The sequence below is a fragment of the Pipra filicauda genome, unplaced genomic scaffold (genome assembly GCF_003945595.2).
Source record: "Pipra filicauda isolate LSUMZ 115617 unplaced genomic scaffold, ASM394559v2 scaffold100_size2392355_pilon, whole genome shotgun sequence".
Taxonomy (NCBI): Eukaryota; Metazoa; Chordata; class Aves; order Passeriformes; family Pipridae; genus Pipra; species Pipra filicauda.
Window position 1 is genome coordinate 593,496 of NW_024103441.1, and position 21,814 is coordinate 615,309.

The following is a 21,814-nucleotide window of genomic DNA, read 5'->3' on the forward strand; positions in this document are numbered from 1 at the left end:
GTTCTTTGCCCTCTCCCATGCCCGAGGGCTGGTTAGTGGGTTGAACTGGGACAGGGAGCCCTGGAACTGCCACATTCAGTGCACTGCTCTACTGGAAAGCTTGTTACTTCCACGCTGCAAACAGCCCCGAGTTTGGTTCCCACAGCCTGTTTGCTGGTCTTTAAGAAGATAAGGGACCTGACAGGGCTGCCACCCTACATTAAGTGATAACAGACACATTTCAGGCCTTACCTTTGTGCAGCACAGGATGTTGCAGGAGGTGAGCCCTCTGGCAGAAGGTGTGGCAAGAATCCATCTCTCCAGGCAAAACAAGTGGCCTCAGCTTGAGCACCTCTCAGACACTGCTCCTCACCCTGCTCCCATCCTGCTTGCAGGAAGGGATTCCTGCCCTGCCGCTGAGGTTTATAACCACTCCCCTTTCCCAGTCTGCCCTGCAGCCCTAATTAGCCAAAACACCAGGCGGGACTCATGTCAATAATGTCCCATGCCATGAAGGCCCAAGGTTGAGTTTGGAAGGGTGGGTGATGCAGGTGCAGCTCTTTAGGCCTCTCTACACGTGTCACCCAGTCCGTGGTCACCTTGGCAGGCTCAGGTGTGCTCTGTGCACATGTTGCTTTCCTGGCCTTACAGAAAGTGTCATTTCATAAACTGAAGAAATGGCTTTCAAAATGTAGAAGCTGCTTTTCTAGAAGAATCAAGTCTGCCCTGTTTCCGACTAACCCAATCTTGTTTTACCCATTATCTGCATTTCCCATTATCATAACACAGAGGGAAGAAGCTCTTAATGAGCTGGTTTTGCAGTGGCACCATGCACAGCGTTTCTAGGCAGCGTTGTGTGACTGTGGTGGAGAACTGACTGTGCTCTACTCGTACATCTTGAGTGGGAGGAGAGGAAAAAACACCTCAGATTACACAAGAATCCAGCCTTCTGCTCACTACCTGGGGGTCTTACCGTGTCATAGAGCTTCTCCACTGACTTACAGACTCCTGCAGATGTCCACCCTGCTCATCTCCAACCCTAAATCACCCCTGGACTTCTTGCCACAGAATAATTAGTCACCTTCTGTCACTTCTGAACTGAAACAAGTGGAGACTGGTCAAGCTGTGAATACAGGCCACTGTAACAAAAGACAGCTTAGGGCTTTTTCACTAGCCACATGCTATGACCCAGTTTTTGAGGAGTGGCCAGTGACTAGAGATGCTTCAGTTCTTCCAGCCTGTTCAGTGTATGATTGATAACAGATGGGTGGAGGGATCAGTCAGTGAAATGTGTCATCTCCAGGCAACGGCGACCTTTAGTGCCTTCCTCAGAGTGCTCAGAACTCCATGGCTTCTCCAGCGAGGGGGTGGAACAGGGAGGCACATTAATACTGTTTTGCATGAGAGTCATGGTGGATTGGAGTTTAGTTGAAGGCTGATAAAAGCAGCAGTTAAATAGATAAAAGCTAAATTAAAATGTTAGTGCTAAATAGAACAAGACAGATTTTTTGTCTAAGGCTGAATCTTGGCAATGGAGCAGGTACCTTTTAATTGTAAAATAAAGTGCCTTTACCAGAATTATCATTATATTACTGAAGCATTTAATTTCACTAGCTAAAATATCAGAGTATGAGATCTCTGCAAAGCTTTTATCTAGTTTGAAACAGAGAGGCTTTTTCACCAATTATGTTCCTGGTTGTAGAGTATTACAGAGATGAAATACAATGGCTTTCAAATTACATTGTGGTGGAGAACACTCAGCCACGACTCAAAGCTGCTGCTTTGTTGGTGTCTGAAAAAATGTAATTGAGATGGTAACCAGAGGGTAGCAAGGATATTGGATTGGCTTGGTAATGAGGAGGTGCCTCAGTCCGAGTGACAGCTGCAGGGGCACAGAAGCTGGGGTTGCCTGTGGGGTGGAGCAAAGATCCTCCTTGCACAGCTAATACAAGTGCACAGGGGGATTTCCAGCAGAACAGGGGGATGTGTTTCAGGAACACAACAGGATGGCCCATGAAGATGCAAACACTTAAACCTGTCCCATGGATAAATCCATCTGCATGCAGGGAAAAATAAAAAAGAAATCAGCCTTTGGCTATGGTGTAACCTCATGCCTTGACTGAGCCTTTCTGGTCCTTAGGTTGAGTCTGTGCTGGACACAGCAGGAAGGCCAGACCCAGTGCCACAGCAGTGGGTGCTCTTGTAGATGTTGTCTTGATTTTGTCCTTATGGATCAGTGTTCTGAGGAGATGGGACCCTGAGGGACCATGACCACAAAGCCAAATGCAGCCTATTAAAATAAGATTTGCTAACAATAGCTTGGTCCTACATTTGCTTTCTTGGTTCTGCTTTTGTTCTGTACTAAATGAGGCCTGAAGGCAAACAGAATCAGTGCCACTTAACATAATACTTTGACAAGCTACTTCATGTTTTGACCAAATTACTATATGTTAAACCTGCAGAATGAAAGTCTCGAATGGGTCCCTGGAAGGAAGGATGCTTTGATGAGAGAGCAGGGATTTTTCAAAGGCATTACGGGATGGTTTTCCTTCTTTCTTGCAGCAGTGATTAAACATTCTTTAGATGTCCTTTCCCTGGGCCAGATGGGTTATTTGGACTAATTGGCAGCAGCCTGACAGTTTTCAGGACACCTGAGTCACTTCCCGCTTCCTCCATCCTTCTGTCACTGCTGCTGCAGAGATGCTGCCATGAGTGGGTCTGCTGGGAGGGAGGATGTGGCCCTGTGCATTCCAGGGAGCATCACAGCCCAGGGCCCTGGATCACCCGCTCCCTGCACAGCCAGGTCCAGCGTACCCCCAGGAATCCCACCAAACCCTCTGAGCTCCAGGGGTTTCTTTCTAAAAATCAAATCCTTTTTGTCACATGAAGAAGAGCAGCGGGATGTGTTAAGATCAGAGGCAGTGTGATGGAGGACAGGGCAGTCACAGCTGCTCCAGGAGGGTGTAAGGCACACAGGCACTCTTCAGGCACATGGGAGAACTGGCCCAAATGCTGGTGTTTGCCACCTGTCGAGTACCCTGTGCCTACCACAGAGCCACATGCAGCACATGGAGCACTAAAGTTCAGTGATCCCAAACCATCATGGACCAGTTCAGTCCTGCTGCAGCCTGTGCTCCTGCTGCTAATGATTTGCAGGGCATCAACTTCCATCCCAGGCACACTTCCCTATTTCCATGTTGCTGCCCCCCAGGGCAGTGCTGGTCTCCTGCTTGTCTCGCTTCCTTGCACCCAAGCTGGTGGCAGGAGCAGCTGTGAGCTGGGGCAGGGAGCACTCTTTGGAGTTAATCACTGACCTGTATGTGAGCAGTGCAGGTGCATTGATGTCCACAGCTTCACACCTTGCTGCTGACAGCACTGCTAGCCCATGGACGCTGGGAATGGCACTGGGAACAGAGCAGGGGTCAGGAAAGTGGAACAAGCATCCGCCCCGAGGGTGGTTACTGCCAAGCAGGGGGACATCAGCGTTTCATAGCTGTATTTGCAGTGAGAAAAGGTGCATTCGGGTGGGTTCCCACTCTGTGCGTCTGCTTTTACAGCTGTCTGTAATGAGTTCTTCGTCTTTCTTTACCTGTCTGTGAAGAAGTTGCACACCCGGGTACTGGCCCCATCTGCTTGCCTCTGCCTGTGCCCCTGGCTGTGATGCTCTGGTACAGTTTTGATGATAAGACCTCTGTAACAACAAGTACTGATACTGTAAAACCCTCTTTTTCCATAATTCCCACTATCTAAACCCAAGCTCTTCTCTCATCACGATTCAGTAATCTCAGTAGCTCCCCTGAGGCTAATGGTGTCCTTGAACTGCTTAATATTCTGGAGTTTTGGAAATGACACAATTAGCATTGAATTTCCTTTCTCTTACAGTAGCAGTCTCGTTTCCAAGTTTGAACAGGGCTTCATGGACAATTTGAGGAGAACCCAGAGACCTTCCTTTAGCAATTGCAGTTTTATTGGCACTCAATAATCTCTAACCAAGGCCCAACTGGTGAGAAGCAGCGTGTCATCCATGCAGTGCCTGAATCTGCTCAGGGGTACACACCTGGGTAGTGCCAGCTGGGACTGCCAGGGGCAGCCTGGCAGGAGAAGGGTGAGCTCCCTTCCGTTTGTCTTCACTTTGCTGTATTCCAGAAATGCACATGATACAAGAGCTCTTGGGCAGATTCCAAAAGCCATTTGTGCCCTGTGTGTTGTTCAGAACAACCAAGACTCTTTCTGAAGTCAATGGGAATTAAGAATTGTCTGCTTTAGAAAATCCCTCTTAATAGTTGCATCTGAGCCCTGGACCTGACTCTGCTGATTTTCCTAAGGAGGCAGGATCTTAGAGCACTGCTTGCCAAGTCTTCACTAACAGACCTTCCCCACACAGTCCCTGTGGCCTTACAGGGACCGACCCCCTCTGAGCTCAATGGCCTGTTCCTGGCTGGAATTGCTGTGCTGTTGCTGCTCTCAGATGCAAACACATGCTTTCAGTGCAATGCTTGGAGGTCGACTGTAAGTCACTGGGCTTTCTGTAAGAAATGTTTTCTCAAGTGGAACTGTTGGAGATCGATAGTATTAACAGCTACACAGGAAAAGTCTCCTTGCCTGGGAATAAAGCAGATTATTTTGGTCCCTGACCGTCTCAGACCAGCACATAGCAAAGCTGTTCATGGAAGTTGCTGGCATTGAGGAGTGGAAAGGTTCAGCTGCACCCAGGGCTTGAACTAACAAAGAACTCTTTGCCATGAAGGAGAACAAAGCCTGATTGCACCTAGCAGAGGACTCATGGAGCCTGGCCTGCACAGAGCTCAGCATCCCCCATTTTCATTCTGGTCTAGTTTGTAATCAAGTGCTGGTTCTGAATGCAAATGGAGTTCAAGTCTTCATTCTAGCTTGGATTTTGCTTGCTCAAAGATAAAGGTGCCAAGTCCAGCTTCCTGACTCCGCTGTGGATATGCAAAGAAAATGCTAATTTCCCTGGTAGGTGGTTAGGAGAAACCACAAGGCACAGAGCTGGTGGACAGCACACGAGATGCAGATGGGGTGTGATAGCAGGTTTGGAAGCCAGGAGATGTTCCCTCCCTGCAGCACTTACCCAGAGCAGGTGTCAGTCATGCAGATGTAGCTTCTCCAGATTCTCAACAGCAAGCTGGATTCCTCCTTCTCCTTTGGATAAGTATCCACGCTGGGAGGACATGCTCAGCATCATCTCCTTCACATCCCAAGGTCTGGAGGCTTTAAGGAGGAGGCTGCAGAGCAGCACCAGGTGCTGGGAGTGGGGAACCACTGTAGGTCACACCTGGCCCTCCTGGGAGCAGGGGCTGGGTTGACTTGATTTTTGAGTTGAACATGTGGGACCTTCTCTCCTCAGACTTCTCCATCTTTACCTCACCTGCCTGCTCTGGGCCTCGGGAGCACCGACATTCCCTCTCCATCCCTGCACTCAGGTGGCTCCCAGCCTGCCTCTGCTGCCTCCACTCTGCTGCCTCCACTGTGCCCAAGTCCTCCTTCACTTGGGCACCTGCACTAAAATAGCATCCCTACATAAACACAGTGTGTTGCATTATTTAGAGGCCCGAAACCCTGGCACCTGCCTTTGTCAGAGCCTCAGCATGGCTGTGGGATTAGGGTTTCTCCCTGTCTCTGTGCTGTGCCAGTGTGAGCCCCTGCCAGGACCCCCATTAAGCCCCCACCCCACGCACTGCAGCCCCCGCAGCCTCACCGTGGTGGGTCCTGCCTGTCTCCCATGGCCTGCTCGTGGGCTGAACAGTGCTCTGCTTCCTCGAAGAACACCATCACAAACACACCTGTGGAGAGCCACAGAAGAAGAAAATTTGCTTTCAGTTTTCATTCTCTCTCCAAGCAAGCAATAAACACCAACTCCCAGAGACAGAGCAAAGCAGCCCTTTTAAGCACCTGTCCCATCTCTCCCTCCTGCTTCTCTGAGAGCACCAGCTTCTCTTTTTCCTCTCTGGACAGCTTAGCCAAAATACCTGAAGTGATCCAGGAGCATCTCCCCTGCTGTGGCCTGTCAGGCTCAGGGGGAGGGGTGGGTAGGAAGCGAATATACTACAGGGATTTTGGAGCAAGCAACAGAAATCCTCAGTTGCCTCGTGCTCATGTCTTTGTAGGAGCAGTATCTGGTGGCCTGGCCTGGCCCTGCCAGCAAGGTGCTGAGTAGCTGTCACTTGGCAGAGAGTGGCTGTAACCAGAACAACTGAATGAATGAAATAGAAAATGAACATTCTTGCTTTGTGAGTGAGAATCAGACACACAAAATGCTCCGGTACCTTCCCACAGCCATACAGGGGGTCTGGGGCTTTTCCATGAAGCTCTGAGCTTGCTGCAGAGTCCTGGCTCCTGCTCTTTAGAGCTTTGTTGTTTGAACATTGATGAGCAAGGTTTAAAGCAATCCAGTCTCCTACCTTGCTTCTTGGCCTACATATCAGTCTGGAGGACAACTAGGATATGAAACGTACTAAACCAGGACTTTCTCTTCAGGGCCTCATGACACCAGTGTTTATAGGGAAATAGAGAATTACTTGAAGGTATCACAGTGTATAACTGCAGTTTCACTTCTCAGGGTTATTTCAGGTGAATCTGACCTGCTTCTAATGAAATTAGCACTTTTTATCTGCAATAACCTAGCAGCTCCTTCAGGTAGGGACCATTTTCATGCTCGTGTGCACTCTGCCTGGAACATGGACTCCGTTGGGGTGGGGTCCCAAGACACTACTTCATTACTGAACCTAATTAATCATCCAAGGCACTGCAGAGGGAAAAGGTAATTTGTTTTCTCCTGCAAAGTGAATAGAGGTAGGGAAGAAAATAAGCTTCCCTATGAGCTGGGGTTGGCCTGCCCTGGCCAAACAAGGACTGAAGGGCCATGTGTGGGAAAGCTCCCTATTAAACCTGGGGACAGCAGGGAGCTCCTGGAAGTGACAGTCACACAATGGTGCTTTTGTCAGAGAGGCACCAAAGGCCAGATGATGTCACCTTGTACTGGGCTGTGAGGCTGCTTGTGCCTCTCAGGATGGAGCTCAGCAGCATTGCACTATCTCTTTAATAGGGAGGAGGCAATGAAAAGGCTGCTTTTATCCCACCCTTTTTTAAAGCAGACGGAGTAGCTTTGTTCTAGAACAGTCTACGGGTTTTCAGAGGTGGAAAAGACTAATTACAGAGCCTCTGCTAGCCCTGGTCTCCCCACCAGCTCCCATCACCTGCAGGAGCCCTGCTCACCCCCATAAGTGTAACTCTGATCACTGTCTGCTCCACATCCTTTGGACTGGCTCAGAGGAATATCTGAACTCCAGCCACGTCCTTTGCCATCTCACTTTAGATGGAAAGATCAAGTTATCCTTAAAGGCTCTATGAGGCCTTAAAGGCAGTCTGAGACCTCCCAAGGGTAAGATCTATTGAAGATGAGGAGAAAGGAGATGAAGAGGAAGGCCTGTATTAACATATCCATCTGAATGCTGTGAAACAGAATTCCTCAGATGGCAAAGGAGACCTGGATAAAAAACAGCTCTTTCCCCTCCTTCTCTTTACCTGACCAGCCAGGGCAGCATCCTCACAGCCCCTGCCCGAGCTCAGCCAGCACCACTGGCCGCCCAGGGATCCTCTGTGATGGGCTGGGGTCACATTTCCTTGCTGCCCTTCCAGGGACTCCCAGAAACCCAGGAGGGCTGTGATAGCTCCTCAGCCCCCTCAGCTCGCTGCGTGGGCAGCAGTGTGCGGCATCTACAGAGGGTTTGCTGGATGGTGGAAGGAACTAATTTAAATGAGAAAAAGAGACTTTGGGTATGTTGCCAGCATTCTTCTTGCCTATTGTACTCCCCCTTCGGTTTCTGCTTTCCACTGAACAGTTTTATGTTTCCAAGGATCATAAATTCTCATTTTTCCACTGGGCAGGAGGTGTTCTCCTGGTCTGCAGCGCTTCCTGCGTCGCTTTTGTGTCCGTGTTGCCCAGTTACTGCAGCACAGCCCCAGACTATGCCTGGCCACATTCACAGCGGCCACGGCCCCAGGAGCGTGTGCTCCGACAGGCACGGGGAGTTCAGAGGATTCAGACAGGCATGGGGAGTTCAGAGGATTCAGACAGGCACATGCTTCCCCAGAGGGACAAAGGAAGGGCCATAACCCAGCGGTGTCCAGACGGAGCCGCGGGGAGGGCAGCGCTGACCGGTGACCGCAGCGGCTGTCCCGGGAAGGTGGGATGTGATGCTGAAGGAGGGATCAGAGGCTGGACCACAGCCTGCTGTCCAAATGGTGTGGGAACTGACACTGCTCCTTGTCAGCTCTGAGGCGACACACAGAGCTCAGCTAAGCTGTGCTGGCTGGGAGAAGAACTCTGGGGCTTTCTGTAGCATCAGTTCCACGGGCAGCACTCCCAGCACCCGCCGTTCAACCAGCAGCTGAGCTCACATCCTCACAATGTCAGTCACTTTGAAATTAATCACATTCCTGAGCTTGAAATACTTGGATTTATCATTTTAGTTCCTAAGGTGGCCCTGTTATAGTCCTGGAGGTCACACACCACAGTGGAGGGAAGGATGCCAGGCTGGGAGCAGGGACGGGGGTCCTGCCAGGGGGACGCTGTCGGGGGGCAGAGCCGAGCTCATTCCCACCTCCTCATTGCCATGCTCCCTGTGTCCGTCTGGCAGGCTGGGCTTGGGAAGGGGCCGGGACTGGTTATTGTTGAGGGGTTGTTTATGGACACATAGATCCTGCACCCTGCCAGGCCCGGCCGGGGCGAGGGGAGGCCGAGGGCAGGGCAGCAGGCTGAGGGCTGGCTGCAGAATTTATGGCTGCAGGAAGAAGTCGTCCATTTCCAAGCCTGTGGCATCTTCCTTTGGGCATGCAAATAAGTCTGTACCCAGCTGTGATTGGGAGCATTGACACACTTCTGTTTAAAAACCTGGAGAGCCTCTGCCTTGATTTCCCTTAATACAAGTTAAAACACCATTTGAACCGTGGCCAGGAGCATGTTCTGGCGCTGGTGCTCCTTGTTAATGAGGAAGATGCATTTTTTGGAAGCAGAGTCTGCCTCCAAGACCTGCAAACTCTCTATTTTATGACAGTTTTCATTTGCATAATGAAGGCCCTGATACCTTCGGTAATTAATCACATTAAGAATTGCTTCCTTGAATAACTGTATTCATGCAGGTTGTTCCTAGTGCTGGAAACTGCACATGATTTCCAATGTGCATTAGCCCAACTTTCATCAGCAGATGGAAGCTGGTAACTGCATGTGTAATTTATATCTGCTTGGGTGGAATTATCCAATGAAATATGCATCACACGGCGCCATTAACATTTCTAGTCATACAGTCTTTAGCTCGTGGGTAAGTTAATATTACATGCCAACAGTGTCTGGGACCGTATGAAAGGCAAGGACTTGAACATGGGGATTTAAAAGCAGAAATGGAAAGTATTCCAGGTCAGACATAGAAGATATAGAATTAATGACGCTGCTAAAATAAATGAGATTAATTGCCCTTTTTTGACCTGCATTTTTTTTTATGAAGTCTCCCATCTTGCCTCCCTAGTTAAGAAAGCTGCCAGGCTGCTGAATTGCTGCCTGCAAGGGCAACTGCAGATCCTTTAGCATCCACAAAGCTTTCCCCCCTTGGACAGCACGAGCAGCAGGGGAATAGCGATTGAATTGTGGAAGGCAGCAGAGATAAATGCTGCTGTGTGGGTTTGGATTGTCGGTAACCTTGACAAATCCGGGGGAAAAAATCACGTCAATTCAATAGTAAGAAAAAAATCAGTGGCTACACTTCGCTTTGGTGACAGTGCCAGGTCAGCCAGGAGCCTCGTGCCGGGATGGAGGTTGGTTTGTGCATGACCATTTTATAGGAGAAAGTCTGCAGCCTTTGGGTGCGTTTTTCCATGTGGTTTTTTGTCCTTACATAAATCACAGTTCATTAAAATACTGATTCCTGCTTGATAGGAAGCAATTAAATGAGTGACGCTGTATCCCATCTGCCTCTTCTGTGGAGAGGTGGGGAGAGAGTCCAGCCCCAGCTCACGTGGGGCTCTGCCCATCCCTGCTCTGGGAGCACAGTGCTCTCACCCAGCTGGTGTTCCTGCTGCCTGTGCTGGGACATCCTACAGCTCCTGCTGCCTGAGGGGTTTCACCCTTCAGAAAGGATTTTGGGGCCCACTGAGTTTTAACTGTTTTGGGTCTGAGCTAATTCCGACCACAGCGGGTCCCAAGCCCTCCTGTGCCCTGACCAGGTGCTCCCAGGAGGATGCAGCAGTGGCCACGAGCTGCGTGGAGTGAGAAGAACCAACAAACTCCTTCCTCACTGAGGATGCTGTGGCAAAGGGCCACAACCAGCTCACAGTGCTGTACAGCTCTGCCTGGAGCTGAACCCTGTACCTGTCCCGAAGCCAGGCTGGGGAGGTGCTGTGTGGGAGCTGGCTGGAGTTCCCTGGGATTAGAGCCTTGCCATCCCTCCTGGCAGCACCCTCAGATGCGCTGCCGCTGCTCCCAATTGTTCCTTTCTGTCCGAGAGAGAAAGAAAAAGCATCTCTGCAAAATCCAGGCTTGGACTTTGCTTAAAGCCTTTGAGTAAAGAGCCTTGTTTGAATGTAATTGCACCCCTGTTGCTACAATGGGAAAATACACTGCATTGCTCTTTCTTGGAAAGCTCAGCTAGTATTTTCCCAGCCATTTGTGTATAAAGAAAGATAAACAGCTCTCTAGCGGGCAGAACAGTCTATCCTGGGTTTATTGACATTCACGGAAGCAGGCAAGGAGAAACAGTTTGGTGAGTGCAGGGGAGGGGGAGCAGCTGGGCTGGGGGCACTGGGCACGAGGGGCTGTGTGGGTGGAGGGTGGGAGAAGCCCTCTCAGGTGCTGGCCATGGTGGGCCCATCTGCCTGGCCTCAGATCCACGCACAGCACATCCCTGTGGGCCCCCCTGGCAGTCTGCAGGATGCCCTCACCACCTCACCCTTCCTCTCACTCCTCCCCATAAATAAAAAACGTGTATAGCAAATTTAGTTCCAGCTTCACACGCAATAGCGCTATAGATAGATTTTTAAAGAGCTTGTCTGAAAGTAATAATTCATGGGGAGATCAAAAGGCTGTGGTTTAATCCAGAGTCTGTCTGATACCATAAACCTTGCAGAGTGCTAACAATTCAATGAACAGCATCAAAGGCCTGATACACATGAAAGCCACCCAATTTTCTGTCTGTAAGGCTTACAATGGGTGCTGAGGAGCTGGGAAGATCTGCGTCTTCCCTGCAGAACTTGGGTGACAGAGCCACACACAGTCCTTCAACTTCAGCCTCCCAAAAGAAGTGCCTGGACTCTGTTAACACCTCAAGTGCTCCCTGCATCTCCACTGACTGTATAAAGAGACCAGAGTTCTAATTAGGTGTCTAATTACATGGCCTAGGTAGACTTCAGACTGCACTTGGCTGCTTGGCGTCACCTTGTGCTCCACACCCAAAAATCACACGGGCTGCGTTAGTTCTCCAAAGTGACGTGACAAAGCAGTGGATTTCAGATAGGGAATGCAAAAAATATGGGGTATCAAAATGCTGTATTTGGAACTGAAAATAGTGCCTAAAATGGGGGCAGGAAGGATGAGTGCTGTAAACACCGGTCCCCAGAGTGGAAGGGCTCTGCCATGCTTCTGGCTGTCAGTTAAAGCAACATTTAAAAGCCAGTGTTTAATTTTTAACACAAATGGAGGTGAGCTCAGGATGCAGACACCTGCAGGTGAGGAGCTGGGTTTTTCTCCAGAGATCCTGATCCCACAGAGGTTAATGTGATTATGCAAATGGCTGAGCTATAATTGCGTTACTGCCGCCCATCTGGCCCTCCCTGCAGCTCCTGAGTGATTTTATATTCCCCATGCACCGCAGCACTGACACACAAGGGATGCCATAAATCACTGCTTGGTGTTTGCTGGAAGTGCCACCTCCCCATCAGACCTCGGGAGCAGAATCCTGCTGGCCCAGGCATGGCCAAAACACATCAGGAAAGTTCTTCCCAGATCCAAATTAAATGTAGTCCAGAGGATTGAGCTCTACTAGTCCTCTCCCAAGGGATGCTCCTGACAAAGCCAGGATCCTGCCCCACATTCCAGCTACAACAGCATGTCCTTCCTGACATGCTTTTTCTTGGTAGAATAAAACAAATTCCTACCTCCCTCAGCAGCTGAAATTAAACTAAACCCTGACATTTTCACCTAAGACACTGGCTACCACACACTCTCCCAGGTACCCCCCAGTACTCTTTTAAACTTGGATTTTTCTTCTCACCAGTATGAATTCAAAGCCAAGAACATTAAGAAGAAGAAGGTGAGCATCATCGTGTCCGTGGACGGGGTGAAGGTGATCCTGCGCAAGAAGCAGAAGGTGAGGCTTCTCCAGCCCAGCCAGGGCCCTTGGGGCCAGGGCACCTGGGATGTTGGCTATGGCCATGTCTGAGTGTTACTGCTGCTCAGGGTAGTCACACTTCTAACCAAAATTGGCCTTCTCTTATAAACCACACAGAATTTTCACAAGAAAACACTACAGTTTCCATCCAACTAATAACAAAACCTTGCTGAAAAAAAGAGAGTGAAAATTACACCATGGGAAGAGGATTGTTTTTTTTCTATTAAAAAAAAATGCCAAGCTCTAAAGAAATACAGTTTCTTTTTGTTGCTAATACCAGTAAGCTTTTTCCATGATGCCTGGTCTGAGCACCCCTCAGCTCTTTGCCCAACTGAGCTTCCCACCGAGCAGCTGGATCCAGATCTCCTAAGCCCCAGCTCAGGGCCTTCTTCCCCAAAACATGGAACTCTTCTGCATATTTGATGCTATAAATTAATCTTAGGGACCATTTTCAGCCCTGAAGGCTGTGATGAGATATGATAAATGATCCAAAAAAATCCATTTCCATCCAAGATACTGTTAAAACAGGCGCTGCTCATCTAGTCACGCTATAGCTTGGATTTTGGCTGGGGTCAAACACACCATTCCCCAGGTTTCCTACCATCAGCATGGTGGAGTTTCACCTTTACCTGATTTACTGTAATTTTCTTTCTGCCCTCTTCTAACAGAGAAAGGAGTGGACCTGGGATGAGAGTAAGATGGTGGTGATGCACGACCCTGTGTACAGGTACGTGGCGGGGGATTCACACCAGGGAGGCCCAGTCAGCCCTGGGTGATTGTACCATCCTCCCACCTGCTGAGATACCTCCACCACGGCTTTCCAAAGGACCATCTAAAATTAACGAGGGTACAGAGTTACTGCCGATGGGGAATCCTTTTCATACATTTTTGAGAGCGAGATGGACTGATCTCGCTTTGAAGCTGGCTCTGCTTTGAACAGGGTCACCCAGGTGACCCTCAGAGGTGCCTCAACCCGGATTACTCTCTGATTCTGCCTCTGAAGGCAGGCCTCCCACAGTTTTCCTTCAGAGCATGGTTCTCTGTGTGCTCCTGAAGAAGGGCCTTACTCTCAGGTGTAAGTGCTTGCAGGGGATTAACCCTTATGGACGTGGTAAGAGAGCATTACTTTCCATAGTGCCTGCCATAGGATCTTGAGGAATTTCAGAGACCACAAGCCCCATCTGGTGCCTCAGGAGCCCTCGGGGATGCGAAGGCAACCCCAGTGATGGAGTGTGGCCCGAGGACACAGTTAAGAGCACAGAGTGCTCCAGGCTGTTAGATCTGCCAATAAATAATTGTATCATGAGCACAGAACCCACAGGACTGGGATCCCCAACACTGGTTTTAGGGGTCAGAGCCCTTGGCAAGGAGATAAAGAGCAGAGGACGTGCTGATGCATTATCCATGCCCACTTCTCACCTCTGACTTTCTTTAAAGATTATTACAGGATCTACAACAACTGCTCCAATTGCAAGCTCAACACCCAAAAAATTCCAGTGACAGGAAAGAGTAGAAGAAAAAGAACATTTCAAGAATCCCTTTGGTTTCTTCTCTGTTCAGAGCTGAACTCACTTGTCACGTTTTTACCCAATTAAATCAAACATATAAAAAAGTCTTCAAAAATGGTTTTGCAGCTCAGGGAAGAGTGTCAGCCTGAATATCAGAGAGAGAAATCCTCCGAGTGCACTCAGCATCCCTGGGAGAGGCTTTTGTGCTGTGCCACCTGCCTGCTGCCCAGGGGGAACCTGTCAGGTCCCCAGGCTGGCTGCCCTGAGGGGCAGGACACTCATCATACAGGCGGTTCTGCCACGCTGCAGCCTGGGCAGGGGTTAATTGCTGGGGCTAAAAATAGCCATACGCTTTCTAAGACTATAGATTTTTTCACTTTCCCACAGCATCTTTAAAAAGCTTTTGCCTGCCTCAGAAACCAGAAGGTTTTCCATCAAGCCTGAAACACTCTCTAAATCCATCGCCTCCTGCCTTCAAAATTGCAGGAGGGGCTGTGCAGCAGCACCGCCTCGTTCCTCCAACCGTGGAGCCCACCCATCCTAGGTACCCACAGGAGCTGAGGTGGTCTGGAGGGCAGAAAATCCCCTGGCTGTTTAATTCCCTTTGTCTCTCTCCCACTTAGAATCTTCTACGTCTCTCATGACTCGCAAGACCTGAAAATTTTCAGCTACATCGCAAGGGACGGCGCCAACAACTCCTTCAGGTGCAACGTCTTCAAATCCAAGAAGAAGGTAGGACACTCCCAAGGCTGCACCCGGGCCATCCCTAGGAAAGAGGTCTATGAGGGGCCTCACTCCTTCCCATGCAGGAACCTAAATAGCTGCTGGGTTAGAGGGTGCAGATCCCTGGGGAGACACTAAGGCAGCGCCGGTGCTGGACGCCCCCAAAACAACGTGCCTGGTGCTTGTCCCCTCCTGCCCAGCCCGAGCAGCGGCGCAGTCCACACAGGGATAGGAACACCGAGATCCAGAGTGGGAAACTGGGAGCCCCCGGCACAGGAGGAGGCCCGGCAGCGTGGGGCAGGTTCCCGAGTGCCCCGTGGGTGGCGGGGTGGTGGCGGTGGCAGCGTGGCCACCCTGGGCTGAGCAGCGCGGGGTTGCTCCGCAGAGCCAGGCGATGCGCGTGGTGCGCACGGTGGGACAGGCCTTCGAGGTGTGCCACAAGCTGAGCCTGCAGCACGCCCTGCACAACGCCGACGGGCAGGCGGACGGGGCCAGCGACAAGTCAGCCGAGGAGCAGCCGCTGGAAGGTGACTCGTGGCTCCCCTGGGGCACGGGCAGACCCCCCACCCCTCAGCAGTGGGTGTGGGGGTGCTCTGGGGTGGGCAACTGCAAGGTCGCACGTCCCTCATGTGCTTCGGACCCCTTCAGGTAGGGGGCATGGGGAATCTGCCCTGTCTGCCCACTGGGCACTGGGGAGGTGGAGCCCCCTCGTCCAGCAAGCTCAGGGTCTGCAGCCCCCCGGCTGCCCTGCTCCCTCCCTCCGGCCCCTTCACCGCATGCCAAGACTTGGAGCAATCCTGGCTGTTGTCCCTGAGCTTCCCTGAGCTCCCAGCCCTGCGCGGGGCCCCGGCTCTTCCTGCGCTCCTGCACGGGCAAGGGGGGCTTGGGTTCATGTGTCCGTCTCGTTTGAAGTCCACCAGATAAAGGGCTCCAAGATCACGGATATGGACGAGGTTGGCATCGACACTGAGGGCATCTGTATGTCTGAGAGGGGACCCAGAGAGCTGCCAGGTGCCAGGGGGGACCTTGGCGTGCTGAAACCTGGGCAAGCCTCAAAGGATAAGAACGGCCAGGTAATGGGGGGGAGGGCTGGGGGACAGTCCTTGTGCTCTGCCGCTGCTGGGGTCCCTCTGCTCAGGGTCATTGTATCATGGCTTGATTTGGAGGCACTTTCATGGAGACCCCATTGCAGACCCCCCATCTCTGGCTCCCTGCTCAGGACAGGCTGTTTAGCTCCCAGTTTTCCCACAGCAGGGCTGTGTCTCAGTGCTGGGGCAGGGCTTGAGGCGAGAGGCAGGAGTGGGGCTGAGGCGCATGGCTGAGCAGGCTTCAGACACAGCCCAGGGTGGATTTCTGTGCCCCCAGAGCTGCTTTACAGCAGTTGCTTGTCCAACTCCCTCAGCAGCAATCCCCAGCTCCCCTCACCACCCAAGCCCAGGGAGCAACATCCCAAGGGGGCCCAACCATGACAGCAAAGGTACCCAGGGCACATTCAGCACGAGCAGTGGTTTTGCCTTAATGAGTGGCTGCTCCACAGAGCTCTGGGAGCACTTCCCAGGGGCCTGAATGGCATCGCTTCAGCTCACACAATCGTATGGCTTGCAGGGCCTGGCTGAAAACAGCTGCACTGACATGCACTCCATGGGATTCATTTGCGTGCCTGGAAAGGCCGGGATTTCCTGTGCATTCCTTCTGGCACTGCCCAGGCAGAGGAGGGCAGGGGCAGGAAGGGCTGCAGGCACTGGCAAATGCTCCAGGCACCAGGATACCGCCCAGCCTGGGCAGCCACATCATGGAAAGGTGGTGGGGTGTTTGGGTCACTTCCTGCTGTCTCCTCCCAAGGGGACCTGCCCTCCCCAAACATAGCCAATGCAGCCCTACCAGCTCTCTGGGAGCAGGAGCCACTCCAAAACACACTGTCCTGGGGATCACACAACATGCAGAGCCTGACACCAAGCCCAGGGCTGCCCCCTCAACATCCCCCTGAGTGCCAGGGGTGCAGGGGCCCCTCTGCTGCACTGGGGTCAGAGCTGTGGGGAACCACAATCCAAATCCCAGCCTGAGCTGGTCGATCCGCTCACCTGCCCATTTCTTTGTGCCCAGGATGCCGAGAACTGCTCCCTACACCTGGCCAGCTCCCAGCAGCTGCTCAGCCCGAGCAGCCCCTGCTCCTCAGCCTCCATCACCCCGCTGGCCTCCCAGCACTGCCTCCAGCTGCTCCAGCAGCAGCTCCTCCAGCAGCAGCAGCAGACGCAGGTGGCTGTGGCCCAGGTACGCGCCCTGCCCTCCCCTCAGGGGGCACCAACCCTTCTCCTCTCCCTGCTCCAGCCTGGCCAGGCTGGGCTGACAGTGTGGCAGGTGGGAGCAGGCTGGGGCCCTGGCAGCACTGCTGGCAGCATTCCTTGTGGCACAGCTCACAGCAGGGTTTGCAGCTCCCCTCGCAGCATCGCTTGCAGTGCAACCCGCAGCCTTGCTTGTGGCATCCCGTGCAGCACCGCTTGCAGCACGGCTGAGCTCCCCCAGACCCGGGGCTGGCTGCACGCACGACCTCACACCGCTCCGGGAGCGTGGCAGGGTCCGGCAGAGCCCCCAGCTCCCATTTCACCCTGTTTCATCCCATTTTTGGATGGAAATCATCCCCCCCTCGGTGACTCTTCCCCCAAACCAGCATCAGAGCAGGGAGCCCCGCGGTGGGCACCTCCCCTGCTCGTTTCTCGTTAGCGGAGGGACAACAGACCCCACACACACACCCGGGGGTGCCGCTGGACCAGCTCGGGGGGGTCACCGGGGGTGCCGCGGCGGGGCCGGCAGGGGGCGCTGTGGCGCCGCCGCTCCGCCGGTCCCGGGGATGCTCCCGGGGATGCTCCCGGGGATGCTCCCGGGGATGCTCCGCCCGGCCCGGCCCGGCCCGCATCATCCCTTCCCTCCCCGCATCGCCCCGGCCCGGCCCGCAGGTGCAGCTGCTGAAGGACCAACTGGCGGCCGAGACGGCGGCGCGGATCGAGGCGCAGGCCCGGGTGCGGCAGCTCCTGCTGACCAACCGCGACCTGCTGCAGCACGTCTCGCTGCTGGTGCGGCAGCTCACGGTGCTGGAGGCCCGCGAGGAGCAGCGGGACGAGCACCGGCAGCCGGGTGAGCTCAGTGACCCCCCACACACACACTAAGGTTGTTTGGGTGCTGGGGTGCTCCCAGTTCCATCCCTCTGGACCATCTGCACACGCCTTGTGGTCACAGGGAGCAATTGGGGTCGTCCCAGTACCATCCCAGCAGGCTCTGGGTGGCTTTGGGGCATTTCTGCACCCCTCAGTCTAGGGGAGCAGCTGGGTTGGAGATCCCCAGTTTTCATGTGTCCCTTTGTCCATCTCTCACAGTTGACCGCTCCTTGCAAAACCTGTCCCTGGCCCAATCCCTCTCCCTGAACCTGAAGAACCACTACAGCCTGGACGTCCACCTGCCGTCCACCTCCACCCCCGCCAGCATCCTGGGCAGCCCTGTGGCCCCCGGCTCGCTGCCCACCCTGGGCCCCAGGGACTCCTACCTCAACCTCATCAGCCTGGACAGGGGCAGCCACCGCTACGGCAGCAAGGAGGGGGATGAGTGCCTGGCAGTGCTGGAGGGGCAGGATGGGCTCAGCCGGCGCGTGGAGGGCTCCGAGGTCAGTGACTTCGCTCTGCTCAACGGGAGCAGCCGGCAGAAGGTGGATGACGCAGACAGAGGGGACGAGGACAGGTAGGATGTGCCACCTCTGCATCCCGCCAGCTGGCCCGGGAACACCCTGAGTGGTGCAGGTAAGTACTTGCCCATCACCTCCTCTCTCCCTTCGCCTTCCCAGGCGCCAGCCGCCCATTCCCAAGCTCAACCCGCCACCGCCCATCCTACGCAAAAGGTCAAGCAAGACCTCCCCGAGCCTGGAGGTGGAGGTGAAGCCTGAGAGCGCTGCCAGCCTGAGCCTGCCCAGTGCCAGCATCTCCAGCCTCACCAGCATCACTGCCAGCTCCCTCACCCTCTTGGACTCTGAGGCGAGGACTCCCGCACGGAGCGCTGCCTCGAGCACGGAGCCCGGCCCTGCTGGGACGTGCCAGCGCAGCCTGGGCAAGGACAGGACTGGAGAGAGCGGGCCAATGTCCCCCTTGGCCAGCATCCGTGACCCAGCAGCCAGCGAGGCCCTGGCCAAGGAGTTGGCAGCCCTGGGCAGCCCCACGGACAGCTCCCTGCCCTTCTCCCCTGCGGACGACACCTGCTTGCACATCAGCTTCTCCGAGGATGAGCTGGACACTGCCGTGGGGCCCAGCAGGGTCCTCTCTTAGTGGGACTGCAGTGGGTGGCAGCTGGTGGCAGCAGCCCTGGCAGCTCCGTCCACAACCCTATGCTGGGGTTGGGGGTCCCTGTGCCCAGGCTGCAAGGCAGGTCCCCTTGCTGTCCCCATGCCACATAACAGCTCCCCCCACTACCTATGGGGCCACCGCAAAGGATGGGACCTGACCAGCCCTGCCCAGGTCTGCACCAGCTCGCACTGCCATCCACTGTCCTGTCCCTGCTCACACAGCCAGGGATGCTCCACAACAGAAAATCCCTGGGAACTGAAGGGTGGAAGCCCTGGGCAGGGCACGGCACAGGGCTGGGAACACCCGCACACGAGGCTGTTCTGGTTCACCAGTTGCTGCCCTTGGTAGCCTGAGCAAGGCCATGTGGCACAGCCAGTGTCACTCCCCTGCCCAGCTCCCCAAGGCGGGTCCCAGGCTGCCACCCCACTGCCACCATGCTGGTTCTCTCCAGAGCAGCCTGTGTCTACCAGTGCCACGCTGTGCCCAGCCCAGCTTTGGGGACAGCAGCCCCACCACTGTGCCCCCACACGGCGAAGCCACCACTGCCTCCCTCCACAGGTGCCTTTTCCCACTCTCCAGCACCCACTGCCCACATAGGCTGGGACCACCCCCATGAGGCCACAGATGGGTGCAGGGCTGGCCCTGGGAGCCTGTGGCAGTGGGGGGTGACCCCCAAGGAAGGGAAAGGGTGCATCCATGGGCTCTTGCTGGTGGCTGCAGGCAGGAGGCTGCTCCTTGCACTGGTTTAGGGTGTTACAGTGTGGTTTGGGTTTGTTCTGGGAAGTGTGACTGTCCTGGAAGGAGTTAAGGTCTAAGGAAGAGTGTTGGGTGAAGGGCAGGTTTTGGGGAGGGAACAAGGGGATCCTTATCCACCTTGGCTGGTTGTGAGAGGGTGTTGGGAAAGTGTTGGAGAGTTGAGTTGGGAAGTGTCAAGCAGAAATGGAGACTCGGGGCAGCCACGCTGCCTGTCCCTGACACTGCTGCTCCCACAGGGAGATAGGGGTGACAGGACATGCACCCCAGAGCCGGCCATGGCAGTGACAGGGCTGGGAGGGGGCTGGTGACGGGGCTGGGGGCTGTAAAGCTGGGCTGGGCTGTCCTGTAGTGCGGTAGTGACAGCCCAGCCCGTCCGTAGGATGACGTGTCCGTTCACTGCGGTTCCGTAACGGACTTTTAAAGGAAAAAATAAAGGTGTCGGATTTGCAGAGCCAGTGCTGTGTCTCTGCCCCACGGGGCCCACGCAGAGGGAGTCCTGAGGCTGTGGAGTCAGACTCCAGACTGTACAGGTATTCCCAAAGAGGGAAGATCCCTGCTGGGAATGACAGCTGAGCCCCTGAGCTGCCAGCCAAGTCCCTACACCCTCCCCATCCTGCAACCCCAGTGCAGGTCCCAGCAGCCCCTTCTGTTCCCCCTGGCAGGGCCAGTGACAATGGGAGGTCCTGTGTCCCCACACATGCTACCACAGGGCAGAGGGATTCCATAGTCAGGGATGGGCCCATCTCCAGTGAACCCCTCCTGTCCCAGGCCCAGCAGCATCCCCACAGGCTGCATGGCACTGACCACCACCTGCCACAGCTTCCACCAGGATGCCCTTTCTAGGCCCCATTTCTGCTCCTGAAATAAATCCTGGTCCCAGCACACAGGGTGTGAGTACAAGACGGGAGTAGGCAAATGGCAGGCAGGTGGCAAAGCTTGATGCAGGATGGGATGGGACCAGTGGCATGCCAGGGTTCTGGGACACCCCAGGGGCTGCCTGCAGCCAGGACAGGCAAGAGAGCCCCTGCCCTCCTCAACATCCTCACCCTGCAGTGCGGGGAAGGGAACCCATGTGCGATTCAGCACTGAGGCTCTAGGACAGACCCTGAGATCCTCCCCCTGTGCAGGAGGGGGGACTCAACTGGAGGGACCCAGGACCTCTGGGGTCCCAGGGCTACTCTCCATCCCTCCACAGAGTGGGTACAGTCTCCAGCAGGACAGAGTGGGGAACAGGGAGCCCTTTCCCTGGGCCCACCGCAGACATCTGCCAGGGGGGCTGCCTGTGTGGGGAGGGGGCACTTCCAGCCCAGAGCCTTATTATGCTTCCTTCATGGGAAGAAACTTTTTCCTTTGCTGTCTGCTAAGCTGCTAGCAATCATCAGGCAGGCAGGTGGTAAAGATTCATATCCATCAAACAATGCCATTTAGTTTGTAACCTGTGACTAAATCTGGTGTTAGCTTTAATTTCAGAGTCTGCTTTAGGGCTCGCTTGTTAATCTCTATGCAAAGCAGATGAAATGAATATGCAGCATTTTGGATGTAATTGTACGGCTTCAATTCAGCACTATAATTTTCCAAACAGGATCTTGCAATCAAGCTTCTATTCATTAGTGTATAAACAATTTAGTTTCTCAGCTCTCCAGTATGCCAATCATCTCAATGGAGTGAGCATCTCCGACAGAAAGAGGAGGAAAGTTTCCTTTGTGTAACAGAGGTAAAAGTTGCTCCATACTTCAGACAATTCCTGCCCGGCAGATCCAGGCCATTCCCACAGAAGGGGGCAGTTCCTGGTGCCCCCACAACACTGACCAGCTGCAAACAGCACCCCAGGGAGTGATGTCCCAGTGATCTCCCAGCTCATGTAGCCCCAGGCCCCTCAGGAATTCTGCATGTGAGACCCCAGGATCAGGCTGCCTGGAAAGGTGAGACCATGCAGCAACACAGCACGTCCCAGTGATCCCTGGGGCTCCTTGAGTGCCCCACGACTCCAGAAAGAGACAGTCACCCCAGGCAAAGCCCCCTCCACATTCCCATCTCCCCACAGGACAGGGCACAGGGGACACCTCACACCTGGGGCCAGTGGCAGCTCCTCCATGGAGGACAGGGCCAGGATCACACAGGGCTG

At 54.0% G+C, this 21,814-nt stretch overlaps 1 protein-coding gene across 2 annotated transcripts in view; it reads left to right on the forward strand.

The window, feature by feature from the left end:
* The window catches only part of LOC113998505 (carboxyl-terminal PDZ ligand of neuronal nitric oxide synthase protein-like), a 29,363-nt gene extending 9,219 nt beyond the window's left edge, over positions 1–20,144 (forward strand). The window contains exons 3-11 of one of the 2 annotated variants that reach the window (XM_027741270.2): positions 12,264–12,356; positions 13,046–13,104; positions 14,509–14,617; positions 14,994–15,135; positions 15,521–15,681; positions 16,712–16,879; positions 17,563–17,740; positions 17,980–18,337; positions 18,441–20,144. In XM_027741270.2, the coding sequence (XP_027597071.1) occupies positions 12,264–12,356; positions 13,046–13,104; positions 14,509–14,617; positions 14,994–15,135; positions 15,521–15,681; positions 16,712–16,879; positions 17,563–17,740; positions 17,980–18,337; positions 18,441–18,915 (1,743 nt within the window). In that variant the 3' untranslated portion in view covers positions 18,916–20,144. The remainder of the gene's footprint in view (positions 1–12,263; positions 12,357–13,045; positions 13,105–14,508; positions 14,618–14,993; positions 15,136–15,520; positions 15,682–16,711; positions 16,880–17,562; positions 17,741–17,979; positions 18,338–18,440) is intronic. The other variant, XM_039380631.1, reaches the window with a different exon arrangement.
* Positions 20,145–21,814: the final 1,670 nt, after the last annotated feature.